The sequence below is a fragment of the Triturus cristatus genome, chromosome 1_2, assembly GCF_964204655.1.
Source record: "Triturus cristatus chromosome 1_2, aTriCri1.1, whole genome shotgun sequence".
Classification (NCBI taxonomy): domain Eukaryota; kingdom Metazoa; phylum Chordata; class Amphibia; order Caudata; family Salamandridae; genus Triturus; species Triturus cristatus.
Window position 1 is genome coordinate 346,008,993 of NC_140580.1, and position 18,174 is coordinate 346,027,166.

At 44.4% G+C, this 18,174-nt stretch overlaps 1 protein-coding gene across 1 annotated transcript in view; it reads left to right on the forward strand.

The window, feature by feature from the left end:
• The window catches only part of VWA5B1 (von Willebrand factor A domain containing 5B1), a 575,143-nt gene that overhangs the window by 505,662 nt on the left and 51,307 nt on the right, over positions 1-18,174 (forward strand). Inside the window, exons 17-19 of the mRNA XM_085614890.1 lie at positions 2,921-3,055; positions 6,952-7,026; positions 9,606-9,675. Coding sequence (XP_085471016.1) covers positions 2,921-3,055; positions 6,952-7,026; positions 9,606-9,675 — 280 coding nt within the window. The remainder of the gene's footprint in view (positions 1-2,920; positions 3,056-6,951; positions 7,027-9,605; positions 9,676-18,174) is intronic.

Sequence of the window (18,174 nt, forward strand, 5' to 3'; positions counted from 1 at the left end):
GATATGTATTGTGTTTGTCTGAGAACCTGAAATGCTGTAGAATGTATACCATGGGAGGCCTCCGTCCATGTAATTGAACTGATTGTAGACAACTCGTTATTGACTTCGAACTAGCTATATCGACCTCCTGGCTGTATACTTATGTTTCCATTGATTGCACACCCTGTGTCTGAGGAACTGTCTTTGTAATGTGTGTACTACTGTTGCAGTGATCTTTAATAAAAATTTAATTAAAAAAAAATTAAAAAAAATTAGAATACATAATTCATACATTAAAACCAGAGAATTAAAAATGGATAAAATCAAATATCAAAACATCATAGAGTTATGTACTTTAAATTCAGATTTTAAAAATAAACCCACTCTGACACAAAGATCTTATGAGCTCAAGGACTGGTGATGGATTAATGCGGCTTTGCAATTATTGATCTTGGCTCTCTCCACAGCTGGAAAAACCAAGCCCTAACTAAGTCCCTATAAAGTCCACAGAAAAACAAAAAGTGCAAAATAGTTTGATCAGAGGGACAGCAACAGACAGAAGACGCATCAAACTGCTCAAGACGGAAGCATAGCTTCCATCTAATGGAACCTAATTGAAATCTCGCAAGTAATCTTTCCTACCCAATGTTAAGCCATTCAAGATATGGTTCAATCCCAGGGCAAGTTTGAATAAATGCATAATTACTGAAGGATTCAGAGCTTGAGAAGAGTGTCTCCTTGTCCCTAGCTCCTTTCCCAAGAAAATACTTCTTCACCGACCCCACTTCCTTCTTCGATAAATCAGTGACTAGGCAGGGTCTACCAAGATTTTAAAAAATTGACTGTAGATACTGAAGCCAGGGTATTGAGGGACCAGTTTAAGATGCCAAACAATTTACCATAATGATCCTGCCTAGGGAAGCCTGTGCATTGCTCCAAATTGAGCACCAGGGTAGCAGGGGAGCTGTTTTTTACGGTCTTCGACAAAGTCTAGGCTGAGTTCGTTGTGCACCTTAAAAATACTACTACTGGGTGGGACCCCCAAAAGTTTATGGAATACCCTGTTCTCTTCCACCTGCAAATGATCATGTTTAAAATGCCCCAGATCCCTGCACCATAAGTCATTGTTGGAGCACCTCTGAGGTTGTAGATCTCTATAAGAGGACAAATAAGCTTATTCCCTAGACTCTCTGAAACTTTAAAAAACGACCGTGTGGCCCGCTAAAAGCTAGTGCACTTATTTTACATCCACGAAGACCAGCTAAGGTACTCATCACAAAGTAATTCCAAGGTAGCGAAAAGAGCTAGCTCGTTCAATGCGCGTACCTCTAATATATAGTAGGCGGGTCGTCACAGATGTTTTGATGATTTTTATCTGTTCATTTCTAAATTAAGGCTCTCCATAAAACGAACAAATTCATCAATGAGAGCCTTCAGACCATTGTAGATTCTGTGTCATCTGCATAAAGAAGCGTCGGTACCAATTTTTTTATGACTTTAGGATCATTCATCTGCAGCTAGTCCTATCAAAGCTATCGTCAGCTTATTAATGTACAGGAGGAAAAGAATTGGGGCCAAAACATACCCTGCGATATCCCACGTTGCATGCTAAATGATTCAGAACATTCTCCATTGCTCCCAAATCTCACCGAGGCCCTAACATTCAGATGCAATTCTCTGAGAAAGTGGACTAGACCTTTCTCTAACCCTATGGAGGACAGGATACCCCATTCCTTAGATCTATTGAGACTGTCAAAAGCGCTTGACAGGTCCTGAAAAGCTAGATGGATGGCACTGCGCTTAAGTAATCTGTATTTGCAGATTATAAAATGCTAATTTACACATTGCTCAATGGTCCCCTGGGCGTGTCGAAAGCCAAACTGAATCTCTGATAAAACACTGTTTTCCTCAATCCAGAGTTCCAGCCTATTGAAAATGACTCATCCTACGATCTTAAATGGCGAGTCAACAAGGGAAATGGGATGGTAGCAGGCCGGATCCTTCCTGTCCCCTTTTTTAAAAACAGGAACAATAGAAGTAATCCTCCAGGACTCAGGAAGTCCAGCTACGCAAACAGCATTAAAAAGGTTTGTCAGCAAAGGGGCCCAGAAATTAACATTACCCTTGTACAGGTCCACTGGGACTCTATCAGGGCCAGGGCCTTTATTGGCAGGGCTGCTCTGAATAACTATAGCAACCTCCTCCAGCAAACAGGAGGTTACAATAGGAAACTAAGATTGAACGGGAGCCAGCCAAGTGGGATTATAATCCTTCAGAGAGTATACATGCTGGAAATCTTTAACCCAGTCCTCCGAGGCAAACTTTCAGTCACTATAAGGCATCTGGTATATCTATGATTCCCAACCTTTAGTGTATGCAATGTTAAGCAACCGTGTAAGGGGGTTAAACTGAAGTTCCCATGAGTATTCGCTGTAGTAGACCTGAACACCGTGGCGATGTGTGAGATATATTAAACATATCGAGAATGTTAGTTACTTCTCTGCATTTAAATTGTACGAAAATGCAATCTGTAAACATATGTCCCACTGTAGACATACTATGTTTATTAGTGGGGAAATCCTTAACTTTATGTAGTAGTAATGAGAAGGATTAGGTTGTCTAGGAGAGAGGTTTTAGGAGAGTATAACAGTTGCAGCCTGACGTGTGCCACACATTGTTAGTGGCCACTATGGGGTTAATGGCAGTAGCGGCCAGCACAGGTAGGAGCGTTAGGGCGGTGGGCAGAAAGGGGGTTGGAGAAGTAAAGATATGACAGGAAAAGTAAAATAAAAATAAATAAAAAAACACTTACCTTGCGCTCGCCACACCGCAGGCAATGCGGCAAGTGCAAGTTAAGTGGTGACATGCTGGAACCACGTTATTATTGGTTGTGTTCCTCTTTTTCTGCATATTGTGTGATGATGTGTTTGCTACGTAACAGGGGCCGCAATGAAAATGGGATCTCACCGTTCCTCCAGCTCAGGCAGCCGGCGTCTTCGTGGGTTTTCTATTGGGCTTGGTCGTTCTCAGTCAACATGTGGCCCAGAACCAGCAGAAAATGGATTCTACGGCATGAGTAAGTCCTTCCCACTGACTAATACCCAAGATAAGTATATATGTCACCAGCTCAAAGAGTTGAGGAAGGAGACATACGGGATACAAAGGCTTTAAGATGTCTTTGACTGCGTGAGTGTACAGAACATTGACAGCAACAAACTGAGCAGTCGTCTCAGAGCTCAGTGGGAGGAGGGGTGGGACACAGGGAATGGAGAAGGCAACAATCAAAATTGATCAAGTTAAAATGCAGCAAGCAAGAGAAAGAAATATCCATTGGGTTGGTAAAACCTGGAGTTAAAGGTCTATAATTTTATTGAGTCTTGGGAACGATGATGTGGATAAAAACAATGGACGAAAACAAGCAGGAGGTAAACTGAAGTCTGCATAATCCAAGCCATATGAGGAGTTTAAGAGGTGTATCTTTTTGGTTTGAGAGGACTTTAGAAAGACCTTTTTCATCTTCATTGTTTGAGGAAATGCTTGGAAGAAAGTTCCTCAGAGACGAGCTCTGGCAGTGGAGAGATCTACTTTTGTGTTTTTATATTTAGGTTGCTGAGTAGCCAGCAATTTTGCAGAAGATGGTTTTAGGCATCTGGAGGGATGATAGGGCTGGAAGAGCTTTGTCAGATAGCCTGCTGGAAACCCGTGAATAGACTTTGAAACAAAGGTTTTTAAGTGTCATTTTTGAAGTACTGTGGATGGTGATGTCAGTGCTGGTGAATATGTTGTTGATAATAGTGTGGGTGGAAGGAGTGGCAAGGATGTTCCTCTGTTACAATTTCACTGGTGTTCATTAGTAGAGGGAAGGTAGGGGTTTAACACACTCGGTTGGAGGACCCACGTGGTTGGGGCTCTTTAGATCCATAGACAGTCATTTAGCAAACATTCAAGCAGAGGTGATTGTCATTTAGAAGACAACATGAAACAATATTTTTAGTTTCATTACACATCCTCTCCTCAAAGCTCCTCTTGTCATCTTCCAGGATGTCTGCCGAAGGTGAAGAAGCATCGGGCCAGAAAGAAGAGAAAAGAAGCAGAGTGATAATGGCTTGGGGGCATTCTTTTTTAATAGCTGTAGCCACTCCAGGGCAGCCTTTTGTTTTCAAAAACACCTAGTAAGAGGTGTAGGTCGGATGTAGGGCTTCTTAGGCAATGACTTGAAGTCAATATTGCAGCCATCTTCAATAAAATGGAGGAACCAGGGATACTGGACCAACTTCTTCTGTGAGGAAGAAGTCGCTGACACGGGAGGATCCGCAAAGGCTTCACAGTTTTACTTTGGGGAAGCCTGGGTCACAAGGGGCTAGGGGCAGGATTTGTCAGAGAAGATCATCCCCAACCAAGGGCCCTGCCATGAAACAGACATCTAATCTGAGTTTGTGCTGCTGAGTAGCACTGTGCCTGGAATTACTTGAGCCATGTGGGCGGAGGGACCACACATGGTGCAGCAGTGTCTTTTCTTCAGCTGTTTGCTTTAAGAAGTCATTCAGATCAAGACCAAACAATTTCTGCTTCATGTAATGCAGTGGGGCACCAGTGATCTTTGGAGTGCATTTTATTTTCAGAGTGGGGAACCAACTGCAGCAACGCACTGCAAGGGACACTCCAGAAACCGTAACTCTGGTTCATAAACTATCAGGCTGATATAAAGGAATCAAAGTCATAGAATCATAAGGATCATAACATTATTCATCTATTAAGTAAATCTAGAGAAGGGCATTGATCATCTTTCAGTGGAGTCTGAGAAATATAAGCAGCATAACAGCCGTCCTGTAGGTAAACATCTTTGTTTTAAATGACCAATTGAAATCACCCTCCAGCTTGTGAGTCAGAGGATCTGTAGGGCAGAACTCCTGTGATCCCATAGTTACTGGGATACTTTACCAAAAAGAACTGGGGGGACTCTACCATAAACCATTCAACGGGATTGCATCTCATAGGGAATCTAGAGGAGTCAGCTTTCCGAATGTCCTCCCACTCATTAAGTAGAATATTTTGTATTGCATTACAGCAAGTAATACAGGTTTGCAGGGGCCAAACAGCTGAAGAAATCCTTCAATTTGATTTCTTTCTCAGATTCTTGGGAACTGAGCTTGTGCCTGAAATTGTCAATGACCTGAAGCTGAGAGAGCTGGACTTACCCGATCCTTTGTAGCGCACCTGTTTATCCCTCCTCCACCTCTTCGGCAAAGCAGATCATCTCTGCTGGGGATGGTAACTCTGCATCCCTTCTGCCACCAGTGTATTAATGATCTCCTGTAGCTCAGTAGGGGAGAAGGAGGTCACTTGAGGTGATTCACTATTAGCTTGCCATAGTTATGAAGCAAGCAAGAAAAAAGAAATATCCATTGGGTTGGTAAAACCTGGAGTTAAAGGTCTATAATTTTAATGAGTTTTAGGAACGTTGATGTGGATAAAAAACAATGGATGAAAACAAGCAGGAGGTAAACTGGAATCTGCGTAATCCAAGCCGTATGATGAGTTTAGAAGGTGCGTCTTTAGACTTTGCGAGGCCATGTTTGATTTGAAATGTTTGAGGATAGGATTGAAAGCGTGCCCTATGCAAATGAGGGAATTTTGATGGAATTTCTCTTTAACTCTGCGCCCGCGCCATATTACAGACGCGGGCGCAGAGCCAAAGAAGCCCTCAGGAGGAGCACTGACAGTGCTCCATTTAAAAGGGGACCAGGGCCGGACTGGCCGTAGCAGGCACCGGGCAATCCCCCGGTGCGCCGCACGGGTGGGGGCCGGTTTTGGGCCCCTGGGGCCGTTTTTGTTGCAGGGCCATTTTTGCAGCACAGCTGCAAAATCGTCCCTGTAACAAAATCGGCCAAAAACCGGCCCTGGCAAAGAGCTCGGCGCCTCCCCCAAGCCCGGGGGGCGGCCGACCGTGCACTTTGCCAGGGCCGGCTTTGGATCCCAGTCCGGCCCTGAAGGGGGCGCACTGTCAGTGCGCCTCCTGAGAGCAGCCCTCTGCAGGGGGTAAAGGGGGTCCCATGGATCACCCAGACATCCCCTTGCAGGCAGGTGCAGTCACTGACTGTACCCGCCTGCAAGGGGCTCTCTATTCTCCTGTAAAAATGCAGGCGGATGCCGCCTGCACAGTGAAAACACGGAGCAGCTGCTCCTTGTTTTCACATGAATGCGTTGCCCCCAGGGCAGTGCGAGTTCACGGCTGCCCTGGGGGCAGCGCATACATCCTAATAGGGCCATTGTCATTGTTTACTCCCGGCCCACCTAGTAAAAGGTGCGTCGGGCGCAAACAAAGACAATGCATAATACGGCCCCATTTCTCTAAAGAAGACAAAACAAGACAAAGAAATCGTAGTTATTTGAAATATAAAATTTAAAAGAAGGAGAATAAATTTGACTGTTCTAAGGTTTTCAGCACATATTTCCAAGCGTAGGGTACCGTCAGCAGTGGTTTCTTCATAAGGTAAGTTCTTTGACAAGGAAGAAGGATGAGGAAATAATGAGAAAGGAAGGATACCCTCAAATGTAGAACAAACAAGAAAAAAGATTGCAAATATGAAAACAAGAGGATTCTGTTTTTTCCAAGACCTCTGCCCAAACACAATGGAGAGGAAGAGGCAACTTCAGATTTGACAATCACATTTTGCAGGGGAGGTGCAGACCTCAGGTTAGTAGCCAAGCTACGAGTCCAATACAAGGGAAAGTCGTACCAATTCATCCAGGTTGAAGTTGCCGAAAAAGTTGAATGTTGATTCAAGATTCAGAAAAGCACATATTGTATTTGTTTGAGCACAGATTGAGAAAACGAATGGTGGTTTGGACTTAGTTGTTTCTGTTGGTATGCATCAGTAGTGATTGTAGGTGATAGTGGGGATACTGCTGATGATGAAAGAAGCCATGATGGCGACCATGTCCCTAATGGCATCCACTTTCTTATTTCAGACCCCGATGAGTGTCTGCTGTCTCCTTGCAGCACGCCTTCCTCCTCAGGCTGGGAACGCTGCAGTTTTCCAGATGGTATGTCAGTTTTTCCCCACAGCTTAATTTTTATTTTTCTAATCTCCTTTTCCCAATTCATTGCCAGAGGGAAAATAGCTTTGCGAAAGTCAATCTCTTTTCTTGGTTAGTGTATTCAATGTGGGCTGTAAGGGAGAAACTGGAACTCACCTTACTCCCTTATGCCTGGCTGACTCTCAAATACCAACACAACCATACACATACACAAACATGGAGACACAAAATTACCTGCTTGCAGACGCAATAAGCATGCTTCAAGTAGACTGAAGCCAGGCCTATTAGAGAAATATATCCATTGGACTACGTGGTTTTCTGTGAAATTTAGTACACTTGTTTGTATTCCCTGTCAGCATGAACCTGTGGCTTAGTGTGGGCGGGGCCACAGGGGTGGTTGCTCCGGGCGCAAACTTCTTAGGGGCGCAAAATTGGCGGCACAAATTGCGCAGTGCAATACTTGCCTTTCCCCAGGCGCTAGCAACCCACGCTATGCAGCTGGCATGAGCACTCTTCTCAGAATAAAGATCAGATGGTGTGCATGGGTGTTGGCCTGTTGTACATCTCCTTGACTTCGGTAATACACTACCACGTTGCCACAGCCTCAAGATTTTGAATTCCCCAAATTGTTTTTCAGCCCTCTGTACCAGACCCCATCTCAATTCCTGAGACATTAGTCTTATCAGGGTACCCATTTCACTTGTCTAGTTAGGCCCTTTAAATTATAGAGATCAATGTTAAAAAATAACTTGTATTCATCATCTGTATTTGTCTTCAAAAACTACCATTTGTTTTGGAAGATATTCTGGTACTCAAATCAAAAGGTAATTTTTCGAATGATTGTTCATCTTTCTTCTCCCTATAATTTATTTTCAGTGTCTCTTAATCACTCCTGAACATTTCAAGAAGTTATTGGAATGGTGACAATGTGGGTGGAGTGAAGTGCAAGTGTAATAAGTGTTCTTCACAGGACAATGCCACATGGCCTCAATACTGAAACAGAGGAGCTCACATTGTGTGGTATCACTTTGTCGATTTAGAAGGTGCAAATACATCTTGATGCTTCCCAAAGTGGCATACTTTCAAAATTACAATACTTCTTCGATGCAGATTAAAGTAATTGGAAAGATATGACCCACTGGGCTTCTTTTTCTGAGGTGACGTTTCTGGATCTACATGACTTCAACTATCAAATTGTATCCAAATTCACTTTGATTGAAGTTCAGATCCTCCTAGGCATTTCTCAACACACACTACTGCCCCTAACTTTAATATCTCTGTTACGATTTGAATATTTCCAATATCCCTGTCTTAGAGTAATGTTTTAAAGCAATCTAAAGTTGCCCAATTTACAAATCACCTTTGGATGAACTCAGCCCATGCACTGTGACCGAAGCCCAAGATGCCTTGAGCTAAATTCAGTCCATCCACTAAGTCCAGAAGTCCTAGTCCTCATTGCCTGCACTCCCCATCCCCACTTCTACTCAATATTCAGGCCTTCTTTGTGTGAACCCATGCCTGCGGGTGCTACACATTTTATAAGAAATAGGGAGGCCAAACTCAATACATTCACTGATATTCCAAATATCGTATTTTCTGGGATGCCTTCAACACACATGCAATGATGATCAAGCCATATTTCCTATGGGTATCGCCTCACTCCATCCACTACCAAGGTCAAGAACTTCAAAGACAAACTGAGCCCATCGTTTGGCTATGTAACCTACACATCCACTACAGTGCAAGGTTTAGGTTCTCGGGTATGTTCCTCCCAACATCTCAGATCTAATTGGCATGAATTGAGCCTACCCTGACTGTCAAAGTTTTAGGACAGAGGTATAAATTAAAGGAACATCCTCTGGATTTGCCCCATCCATTGATGCTCACATTATAAACCCTCAGTTGAGAAAACCCCCACATTCACAGCTCCAGAAAATACCTTAATGCTACGTGTCATCCTTTCACACCCAGCTTCAGCCACTAACCACTGTTTTTACCTTACCTTTCTTCATTCCGTTCTTATCACAGGCACCTCCATGCTTCTTCCTTTATTGTCGCTTTTCAGGCCCTCATTGCAGCTTCAATATTTGTTCTTTCTATCTGTTCCAGGTCCACAGCACATGCTCATCATCTCTTCTAAGTGTCTCTTAAAGGTCCTGGACACAGCTTTGCACCTTAATCCTCTCTTCTCTGTACTTCTTCCAGGCCATCAGCGTAGTCCCTGTTTCCATCCTGTCTTCTCTGTGTCTCTTCTGGGTTTCAGCACAGCCTCCCACTCCTCCTTCCCTCTGTTCAGGTCACCTGGTGCTCATCACAGTCTCATCCTTTATCTTTGTCCTCTTCCAAGTCCTCAGTACAGTCTATTGTTTCACCCTGGTCCTTCTCTTTCTCTTCAATTTCCCAGCACAGCTTCTTCCTTTATACTCTCTTCTCTGTATGTCTTACAGGTTCTAAGCAGAGCCTCTTGTTCCAACCTGTCTTCCCTCTGTCAGTACAGCCAAATGATTCATTATCCCATGTCTATGCATCTCCCAGGTCCTCAACACATTAATCCCTTTATCTTCCCATGTCTATGTGTCTTCCAGGTCCTCAGCGCAGCCCATCGGTCTCTTCTGTCCACTCGCAGAGGTCCATTGAGAGTTTGTTCGCTGCCAGGTAAGAGAAGGTCCTACTGCCATTTATTGTGAAGGGCATTCTGTATATCTACATAACAGTGAGGAATTGGAATATGAGCACATATAAAGGCAGGCATAGATTGACCAGAGGAACAATTGATGGGGACAACATATGTAAGCGTTGCTCAGTTCCAATTCAATGGAAATCAATTTATTGATCAGGGGTGTCATTAGGAATTGGAGTCACTGTTATTAACTGGCTGTATATTGACTTTATTGTTGACCCAAAAACACTTTGGGACTCAAAAACCATGTTGAATAGTGTCTGCAACAAGTAGGCAAAAAGCAAACAAACCACACCACACAGCCCCCCTCCATGAGCCATGAAAGACCCCGGAACCACATCCACCGCAGCCTGGTCACGTGTCCTAAGGAGCAAACTTCCTGGACACTGTTTTCTTGTCCACAAATACGTGAACAGGGAAATCTTTTCTATTTCCACCCAGCAGGTGCTGCAAAAATGTTTCTGCAGGAGGGGAGCAGACATTTGTTTCCCTGCCCGCACTCCTGCTGGTAAGGGAACTCAGATTGCTACCACCTGGCGGAAGCAGAGAATAATACATGCTCCCTGTGGATGTTATCAATTCTGGCTCCCGTTGCACCCAGGATGGGTGCAAGCAGGGGGGCCGGCAGGGCTGCGGGGACCCTGGCCCCAACATTGTGTTTTATGGGTGCCACGGGTGGGCACCAGTGCACCCATATTAAGCTCCGGGGATGAGGTCCCCAGAGCCATAAATGCTCAGGAAGGGGGCTGCAATTCATAAAAAAGAAAAGGGTCCCAGGGGATGGTGTTCCTGGGGCCAGTAAAGGCTTGGAGAGGGGGCCGTGCATCCACCCCTAAAAAACAATATGGCCCAGGTGATAGAGTCCCCAAGGCCTGTAAAACCTTGGGAAAGGGACATTCGCCCCCTTCTCCAATAATATTTTAAAAAATGATGTCCCGGGTTGGCACCAGGGTACCCAAAATATAAATCAGACAAACAATGAATAATATATGAGCAGCTGGATGTGTTCAATTATTATTTATTGCTCCTTAAAGGAGCACCCAATAATGCCCTGTGAGGAGTGTTTACACTTATTTTTAGCTTGGTGATGTCTCTAGAAGGGCCAGCGACTGCCCCAGGCATTTTCTTGATATTTTGGGGGCTGCAGGGAGTGTCGCAGCCCCCACTACCATTTTGTTTAAAAAACAGTAAGTCTCCTCTCCTCCGTCATTAAATCCATGACTGCAGGAGAACCCACCATATTTTTAAAAATACTCTTAGTTGGTGCTCTTTGCTCTTCAGCTGCAGTGCAAGGCCCTCTTGTTGTTGTTTTTACGATTGTGTTTTGTGAGCTGAAAAGTGTTAAAAGAAAGAATCAAAGACATATTGTTTTTTCTTTTTTTTTTAAACATGCCTCTGAGTCTTCTGTGTTTTTCTTGTATTAAAACGTAATAAAGCATTTTATAATAATCCCTGTTATTAAACATGACATTGTGTGAATGATTTCAATATGCATTTGATAAAAAAATATGTGTTTTTGGACATGATTATAGATTTCCTTATATACATTGAATGCTCACCCCTTGATAAAGCCAACAGTCCCACTTTTTATATTTGGTGTTGTGACGCTTTACCAAAGTCAGTAAGTCTGCCTGAGTGCAACCAGGACCTGCGAGACCAATCACAGGCTGCACATGCCAGAAGGCTTGTCATATAGGAAGATGGGCTTTTAAGGGCCATCTCCTGCAGCCAAACCCATGCTGCAGATGGCCAAAGACAGTGGGGTTGGTGTTCCGTATGGTAATAGAATCTTACACTGTGTTAAAAAGACCCTAGAAATTCACTGAAAAAACACAAAGGTTAAGACGACGTTATAGTTAGGAATTGTAATTATATCTTGCTTTACATTAAAAAAACGTAGAAATTCACTGAAAAAAACAAAGGCTAAAGTAACGTTTTATTAGGCGGAAATGTCAGTGAACTTAACGTTTTAAACTCAAAAGCACTGAAATTCACCAGCTATAGTTCTCTCAAGTTACTATAACTCATGTCTTAAAGTAACCATAATTTACGCCCTCGCCATTCCCTGCTTGTGACCTCACATCTCACATATTACATCACTCATAATATGTTCTATATAACATCAATGATAAAATCAATGCAACATCTGCAATGGCATCATTGAGGACAGCACTGTGCATGACAGGGGTACGAGTTATAGTTACTTACGATAACCATAAGTGGATTTTTTAGCTTGAAACGTTATGCTGTCACTAAAATTTCCACCTAACTATAATGTTACTTACATTTTCCTTGCATGTACCCTTGATTTATTTTTATTTTTCATGGAATAAAATCCTTTTAACAAATTCCTGGTGGTTTCCTTCATCATTATTTGTGCCGCTGTAGCTGCTGGAGACAGGGATTTGCAGGGTGGAAATATATACATATGAACATATGTATAAATTACCTATTGGCGGTCGCGCTAGTGCAGGCAGGGAAACTACTGTGTCCAAGAGATGGGTTCCCCTGGACACAGTCACTGTGCTGGTCCAAGGGAATGATGTCTCTGGGACCTCTTAAAGGCTCGGGAGTGGAGCCATGCAGCCACCTCCCCTTTCATTTATGTTTCTCCCCAGGGTATGTGGTCCCTGAGGCCTATTTAGAATCAGGGAGTGGGGAGCAGCACACACCATCCCTTACTGTTTGCTTTGGCTCTTGGTGTTGGGATTCTTGGGAGGGATGCATGGCCCCCCTCTCCTTAAGTTTGCATTTTGGCCTAGGGGATGAGGTCATCGAGCCCAATTAGGTTCCAAGAGGAGGGCCTCGTAACCATCTCCCTTTTTTTTGCTTCGGCACCCGGAGGAAAACAATATATATATGTGTAGCCCTCCTGGGGCCTGGCCCACTTCAGAGGGTTTTAAGAAACAAGCACGGGAGCCCGAGCTTGGCTTTTTATATTTTTCTTTTGCTGCAGATTTACAAATCTTCCCCAAATTCACGGCCAAATGAAAACATTGTTTTTGAGCCCAGACGGGGACCCCTCTGGATATGGATAAATGGATTTGGCCCATTTTTTAAATTATATTTATCCCCGGGGAATGGGGTCCCCAGGGCCTTATAAGGCTTGGGAAGAGGGGCTACACAGCCCCTTCTCTTTTGTATCGCAGCTGGGCCCCATGGGATGGGGTCCCGAGGGCCAAAATTGGCCCTGAGAGGGGGGCTGTATGCCCCTCGTCCTATTTAAGTATGGCCAGACCCCAAGGATTGGGTCCCCGACCCCAAAATCCACCTGAGAGGGGGCTGCATGCCCCCTCCAAGATATTCATGTTCCCCCCAGGGACCGGGCAAACTTGGGGGGAGGGTCTTAAAAATAAAACAAGCACGGAAAACGGTGCATAAAAGTTTTCCATGGATCCTCAATATATTTGTGGCAAAATGTAAAAAAAAAAAAAATCTCTTTGGCCCCTGCGGGCCCAGGCCTCAGGGGTCAGGTATGCCTACCCTGCCCTCTTGTGTTATTTTTCTTTACATTTTTCTTGGGACTCAGGCCGTATTCTAAGTCCCAAAATGGCTGCCACCACTTCCTGGTTCAAGTAGTGGCAGTCAATTAGATCTCATCATGAGATCTGTTGGATTTACGGAGGCTTCACGTCCCTAGATACACATAAATCTTTTTTCTATAATAACTCCAAAACTACTGAATGGATTTACACCAAATTACCAAAAGCACTCTTCCTGGACCAGGATCTAGCTTTCTGGCAAATTTAGTGTAATTCAGTTCAGCAGTTCAGGCCCATCTAATATCCTTATGGGAAATTGAATAGAAAAAACTCATCTTGGGATCCTTCCCTTTTCTTCGTCCCCCGCTTGATGAATCACCCCAAAACTTTCCAAACAGCAGCTGAACTGACTGGCACACAAGTTTTTTTAAATTTTGTGAAGCTTCGCAAAACGGCATCAATGTTATTAGCAAAACAAAACCCCTTTTCCCATGGAAAATAGATCCTAAATATAACTACCTACTGACAACTACCAGTAGTAGTTATAGTTAGGACCTAGTTTCCACAGGAAAAGCATTTTTTGACTTGCCTATATCTTTGGCACCAGTTGAAGAATCTTCATGAAATTTGCACACAAAGAAAATGCGCCAATGGATCTTATTCTGCATAGAAAGTTTCAGGGTGATCTGTCAAGAGGGGGCCGAGAAATTTTAATTTCCATAGGAATTTTAGAGCTGACTACATCCAGAACCACTGTACGGAATTACACAAAAATTGGCACAATGGTAGCTCTTGATCCAGAAAGTGCACTTGTTGGTATTTGGTGTAAATCTGGTCAGTAGTTTTAGAGTTATTAAAAGAAAGCCAAATTTGTATCCAGAGACAAGACCCCTCCGTGAATCCTCCCAATCTCGCGCAGAGATCTGATTGGCTACCAAGACTTCAGCCAGGAAGTGCTGCCAGCCATCTTGGGACTTAGACTCTGCTGAGTCCCAAGCAAATACCTAAAAAACAAAAAAAAAAGAGAGAGAAGGGGCAGTGTAGGAATACCCTGACCTCCAGGCCTAGACTGGGGTCCCCTAGAGACCTCACCAGGGCCAAAAAGCATTTTTAAAAATGTTTCCGTGAAAATTGTGACAGATTCGCAAATTTGCTGCAAATTTAAAAAAATGGTGTGGTCTCCCGCACTTGTCTTCACTTGGTCCTCTGGGTGGGCCAGGTCCTGGTGGCATGAGGGTATTTATTCCAAAAATGGAGATGGCACACTGCCCCCCCCCCCTCCTGGGGCTCTTTTTAGCCCTGAGGACCACCACATCCCCAGGGTTTTATTTAAATATGGGAGGGGACCGCTCAGACCCACCTCCTTTGGGCTCATTGAGCCTGAAGACCATCACCTCCCCAAGGCCTTATTAGAATAGGGAAGTGGAGCCGCGCGGACCCCCCTCTTGGGCCTTTAATATGCCCCAGGAACCTCTGTCTCCCTAGGGATAAATAATTAATAATGCAAGGGGCCGCGCAGACCCCCGCTCCACAGTGCCAACTACATATTTAAAACTGGGAGGTGAGCCATACGACCCAACTCTCTGGCCATATATAGCCCTGGGGACCACCACTTCCTCAGGGCCAAGCTGTACTTATTAAATGAGGGGGACGGTGCGGCCCCCCTGCTGGAGCAATTAATGGTCCTGGGGACCAACCCCCCCCCTACCCCCCCCCCACCGGGCCGGCTCCTGCTAAGTCACGAGCTGGCCACCCTCAGGAGATAACTGTAGCTCCCGCCAAGCCCGAGCAAACACTAACTCCACTCCCAGCAAGTGGGAGCTGTCAAACTGCTGTCACTTGCAACAGGTGACAGAATTGCTCCCACACGCAGGGAGCCACATTTTTGGCTGCTCCCTACATGTGGGATTAATGCCGGCTCCCACTGGAGCCAGGGAGCCAAAAGGGACCTCAGAGGCATTTAGGCTCTCCCCGCAGTACCCAACAGTGGTCACTGGGTGCCCAGGGTGGGTTCCAGGGCCCCCAGGATGAATAGGCTGGGCCCTGGGGAGATCAGCCAGGGGATGGGAGCCGTGCAGCCTTCCTCCCCTTTCAACAAGTTTCCATTTGCGGACCATGGGGATGGGGTCCCTGGGGTCAATATCAGCCTGGGAAAGGGTGCTCTGTAGACACCATCCCCCATTAATTCTTGGCCAGGCCCCAGGGGATGGGATCCCTAGAGCAGAAATCAGCTGGATCTGATGCTCATTTCACAGAAATTAAACTTGGACAGGAAGCACTTACAAATATAAATATAGCAGGTGCCCCAGTTGAAGCTCCACTTCAGTAAAGGACAAATGATTCTGACATCCTGGGCTTGACAAAGGCAAAGCAAGAGTTTTTTCTTGCAAATTCCACATTGAAAGACGATCTGAAATGCCTTGTGGAGGTGAATGCATTGTTGAGCTAGTGGAGGGCAATATGTAGTGACTGTGATAAGTGGGTTCTTTCATGTCCTTACCTGGTGAGAGCAGAGTCCATGGTTCTCCCTTTAAATTACTATGAGTTTTCAAATGTGCAAAATCACTTGGAAGCTTCGCCAATTTGGCCCTGCCCACATTAGCAGTATGCAAAGGTCTTCCCACCTTTTGGCAGGATGGTGGACAGCTTAAGAGGCTCCCCAGCGCATTACTCACTGATTTTAGTGACGTGTTTTTGATGCCGAGGAATATGAGGACATCTCCACCAAAGAAGGAAGCACTTACTTCATATAGTTAAGAAGAAGGACTCTTGTTTGGTGGAGATTTACCTCATTGTACTTTTGTTGTCTTCTCTATAGGTAGATTCATGTTATCACAAATTTCTGAGTAAAGATGCACAAGGAACAATCACATTGCCAAAATGCACACAAGGTGGAGAGCAAGCACAGGGTCATAGTCCCTTAGTGAATGCCTAACTATGGTGCTCACACCAATCACAGCGCTGATCTCATGCTGGGTAATACCAGTATTAGGCAAGCTTCTGAATTGGTGTAGCGGAGCCTGTGGCATGCCGAGAGTCGAGGAGCAGAGGCCAGAAGAGCACTGATGCGGCAGTTGGAAAGTGAGCATTTTTAAAACTCTTTTCCCCGCACTGCCCACCCCCGCTGCCCCCCCGCGCTGCCTCCCCCATGCTACCCCACCACTTTAATGCCCCAGCAGCCAACACTGCTGCACGTGTCGCATGACTCTGAAAGAAAATGAGGAATGGGGCATCTAACAACTGTGAGGGTGACCCTTTCACAAACCTACCCAGGCCAATCTATAAATCTGGAAAAAATTGTTTACTAGACCATAGCCCTTTTGCAAGTTGGTTCTGGTCAGTTTAAAATCACTCCCTTACCTGTATGACAGAAAGAAGAGCATCTGCACTAATGCATATCTGTTCTCCCACTGTGCTGTTTCTTCTTTTTTTCTTTATACCTCTAGATGCTCACGTTCATTGGGCAGGCACTTTTTCCAAATGAGTATTTACAATTTATAGGTTACTTCTGAGTGAGAGAGAAATTTGGATTGAAAGTCCACACAGTCAGTGATTGCAACTGTGTTATTATGGTTAATACTTACATAGTCATTTATAGTGCGGCAAGAGATCCCTGCCTGTCTTGTGGGATTTCTAAATATGGCTGGCACTCCTCTGCCAGGAAATGGGGGACATAGGCTCTGCTGACCTTTTGGCCACCCACTGTTGTCCAAGTGCTGCCCTCAGCTGAAATGAAAAGGTGTTTTTTGGTTTCCTTCTGTCTTTGGCATAATTGGATGAATCTGCAAGAAACTTTCCAGTCAAATAGCTTAAGTGATAAGAAGTCTGATGAAGAGGTTGACAGATGAAGTAAGGGTGTCAGGGTGGAGGAGGACCATATATCCAAAACTGCCTTTTGTCACCAAATTTAGACCTCACTGCTGGCGCTGCGGTGAAATGGGTTTGTATTAACTACCATCGTATACAAAGCCATTTAAAAGTTTGGTGTTCATCTGTACTTGGTGATGGATGCTTACACCAAACTTTAAACATTTTTACTTTTCTCAAAAACAAACGTCTAAAGCAGGAATTTGTTTTGGGAAAAGTGTAAACTAATGATCCCAACACCATGAAAGTTATCTCCTATGGTGTGGGTATTTTTTATTTTATTTTACTGTCATTCACTGCCATGATATTCCTGGTAGTGACAGACTGTAATAAAAAGCCATCCAACTGCCCACATTAAATAAACGGATGGCTTAATTCTGACAACCATACTCCCTCTGGCTGATGGAAGAAGGTTTATGCCGGTGGCATAAAAGTCTTACTACGTCATTATAAACCTGGAAGTCTACCTGACTAAATACTATGCGGGCGAACTGAGGGGGTTATTGCATCACATTTTGCACTATGTAAAGTTGCACATGCCTGAAGCATGGCACTGAATCAGATTTATGAAGCCACGCAAAGCCACCCTAGGTGGCTTTGAGTGATCTCATAAATCGCTGTTGCCTTACTCTGCGCTCTGGAGGCTATACATGGGCGTTCCGGTGGGTGTGTCCATGCAACAGCCACAGATTTTGATGCTGCCCCAGATTAACAAAATCATGAAAACCTGGGGAAGTGCCAATTCCTCACTTCTCCTGAGGTGAGGCATAACAAGACGAAATATCTTTATTGCTACACATAGAAAGAGGAAAACACCTCTTAGGATTGTTCCTGTGCAGGAAGTTACCTCTTCCTGCACAATAACAATTGTGCATTCAACGGAGGTACAGGTTTAAGGATTGTGGGCCACATGTTATAAGTTTATGGTTTAGGGGAATAGACCTAAAGCTACATAGTAAAGGGTATAGAGAAAGGGGTTGGTGTGCAGGGGTTAAGGGTATGGGATAACAGGTATAGCCTCAGTGGATATGGGTTTATAGTTAAGGGTTTCTGGTATAAGTTTCTGGTTTAAATTTATAGTTATGGGATTGAGGTATTGGATTAACGGTTAAAGGTTTATGACAT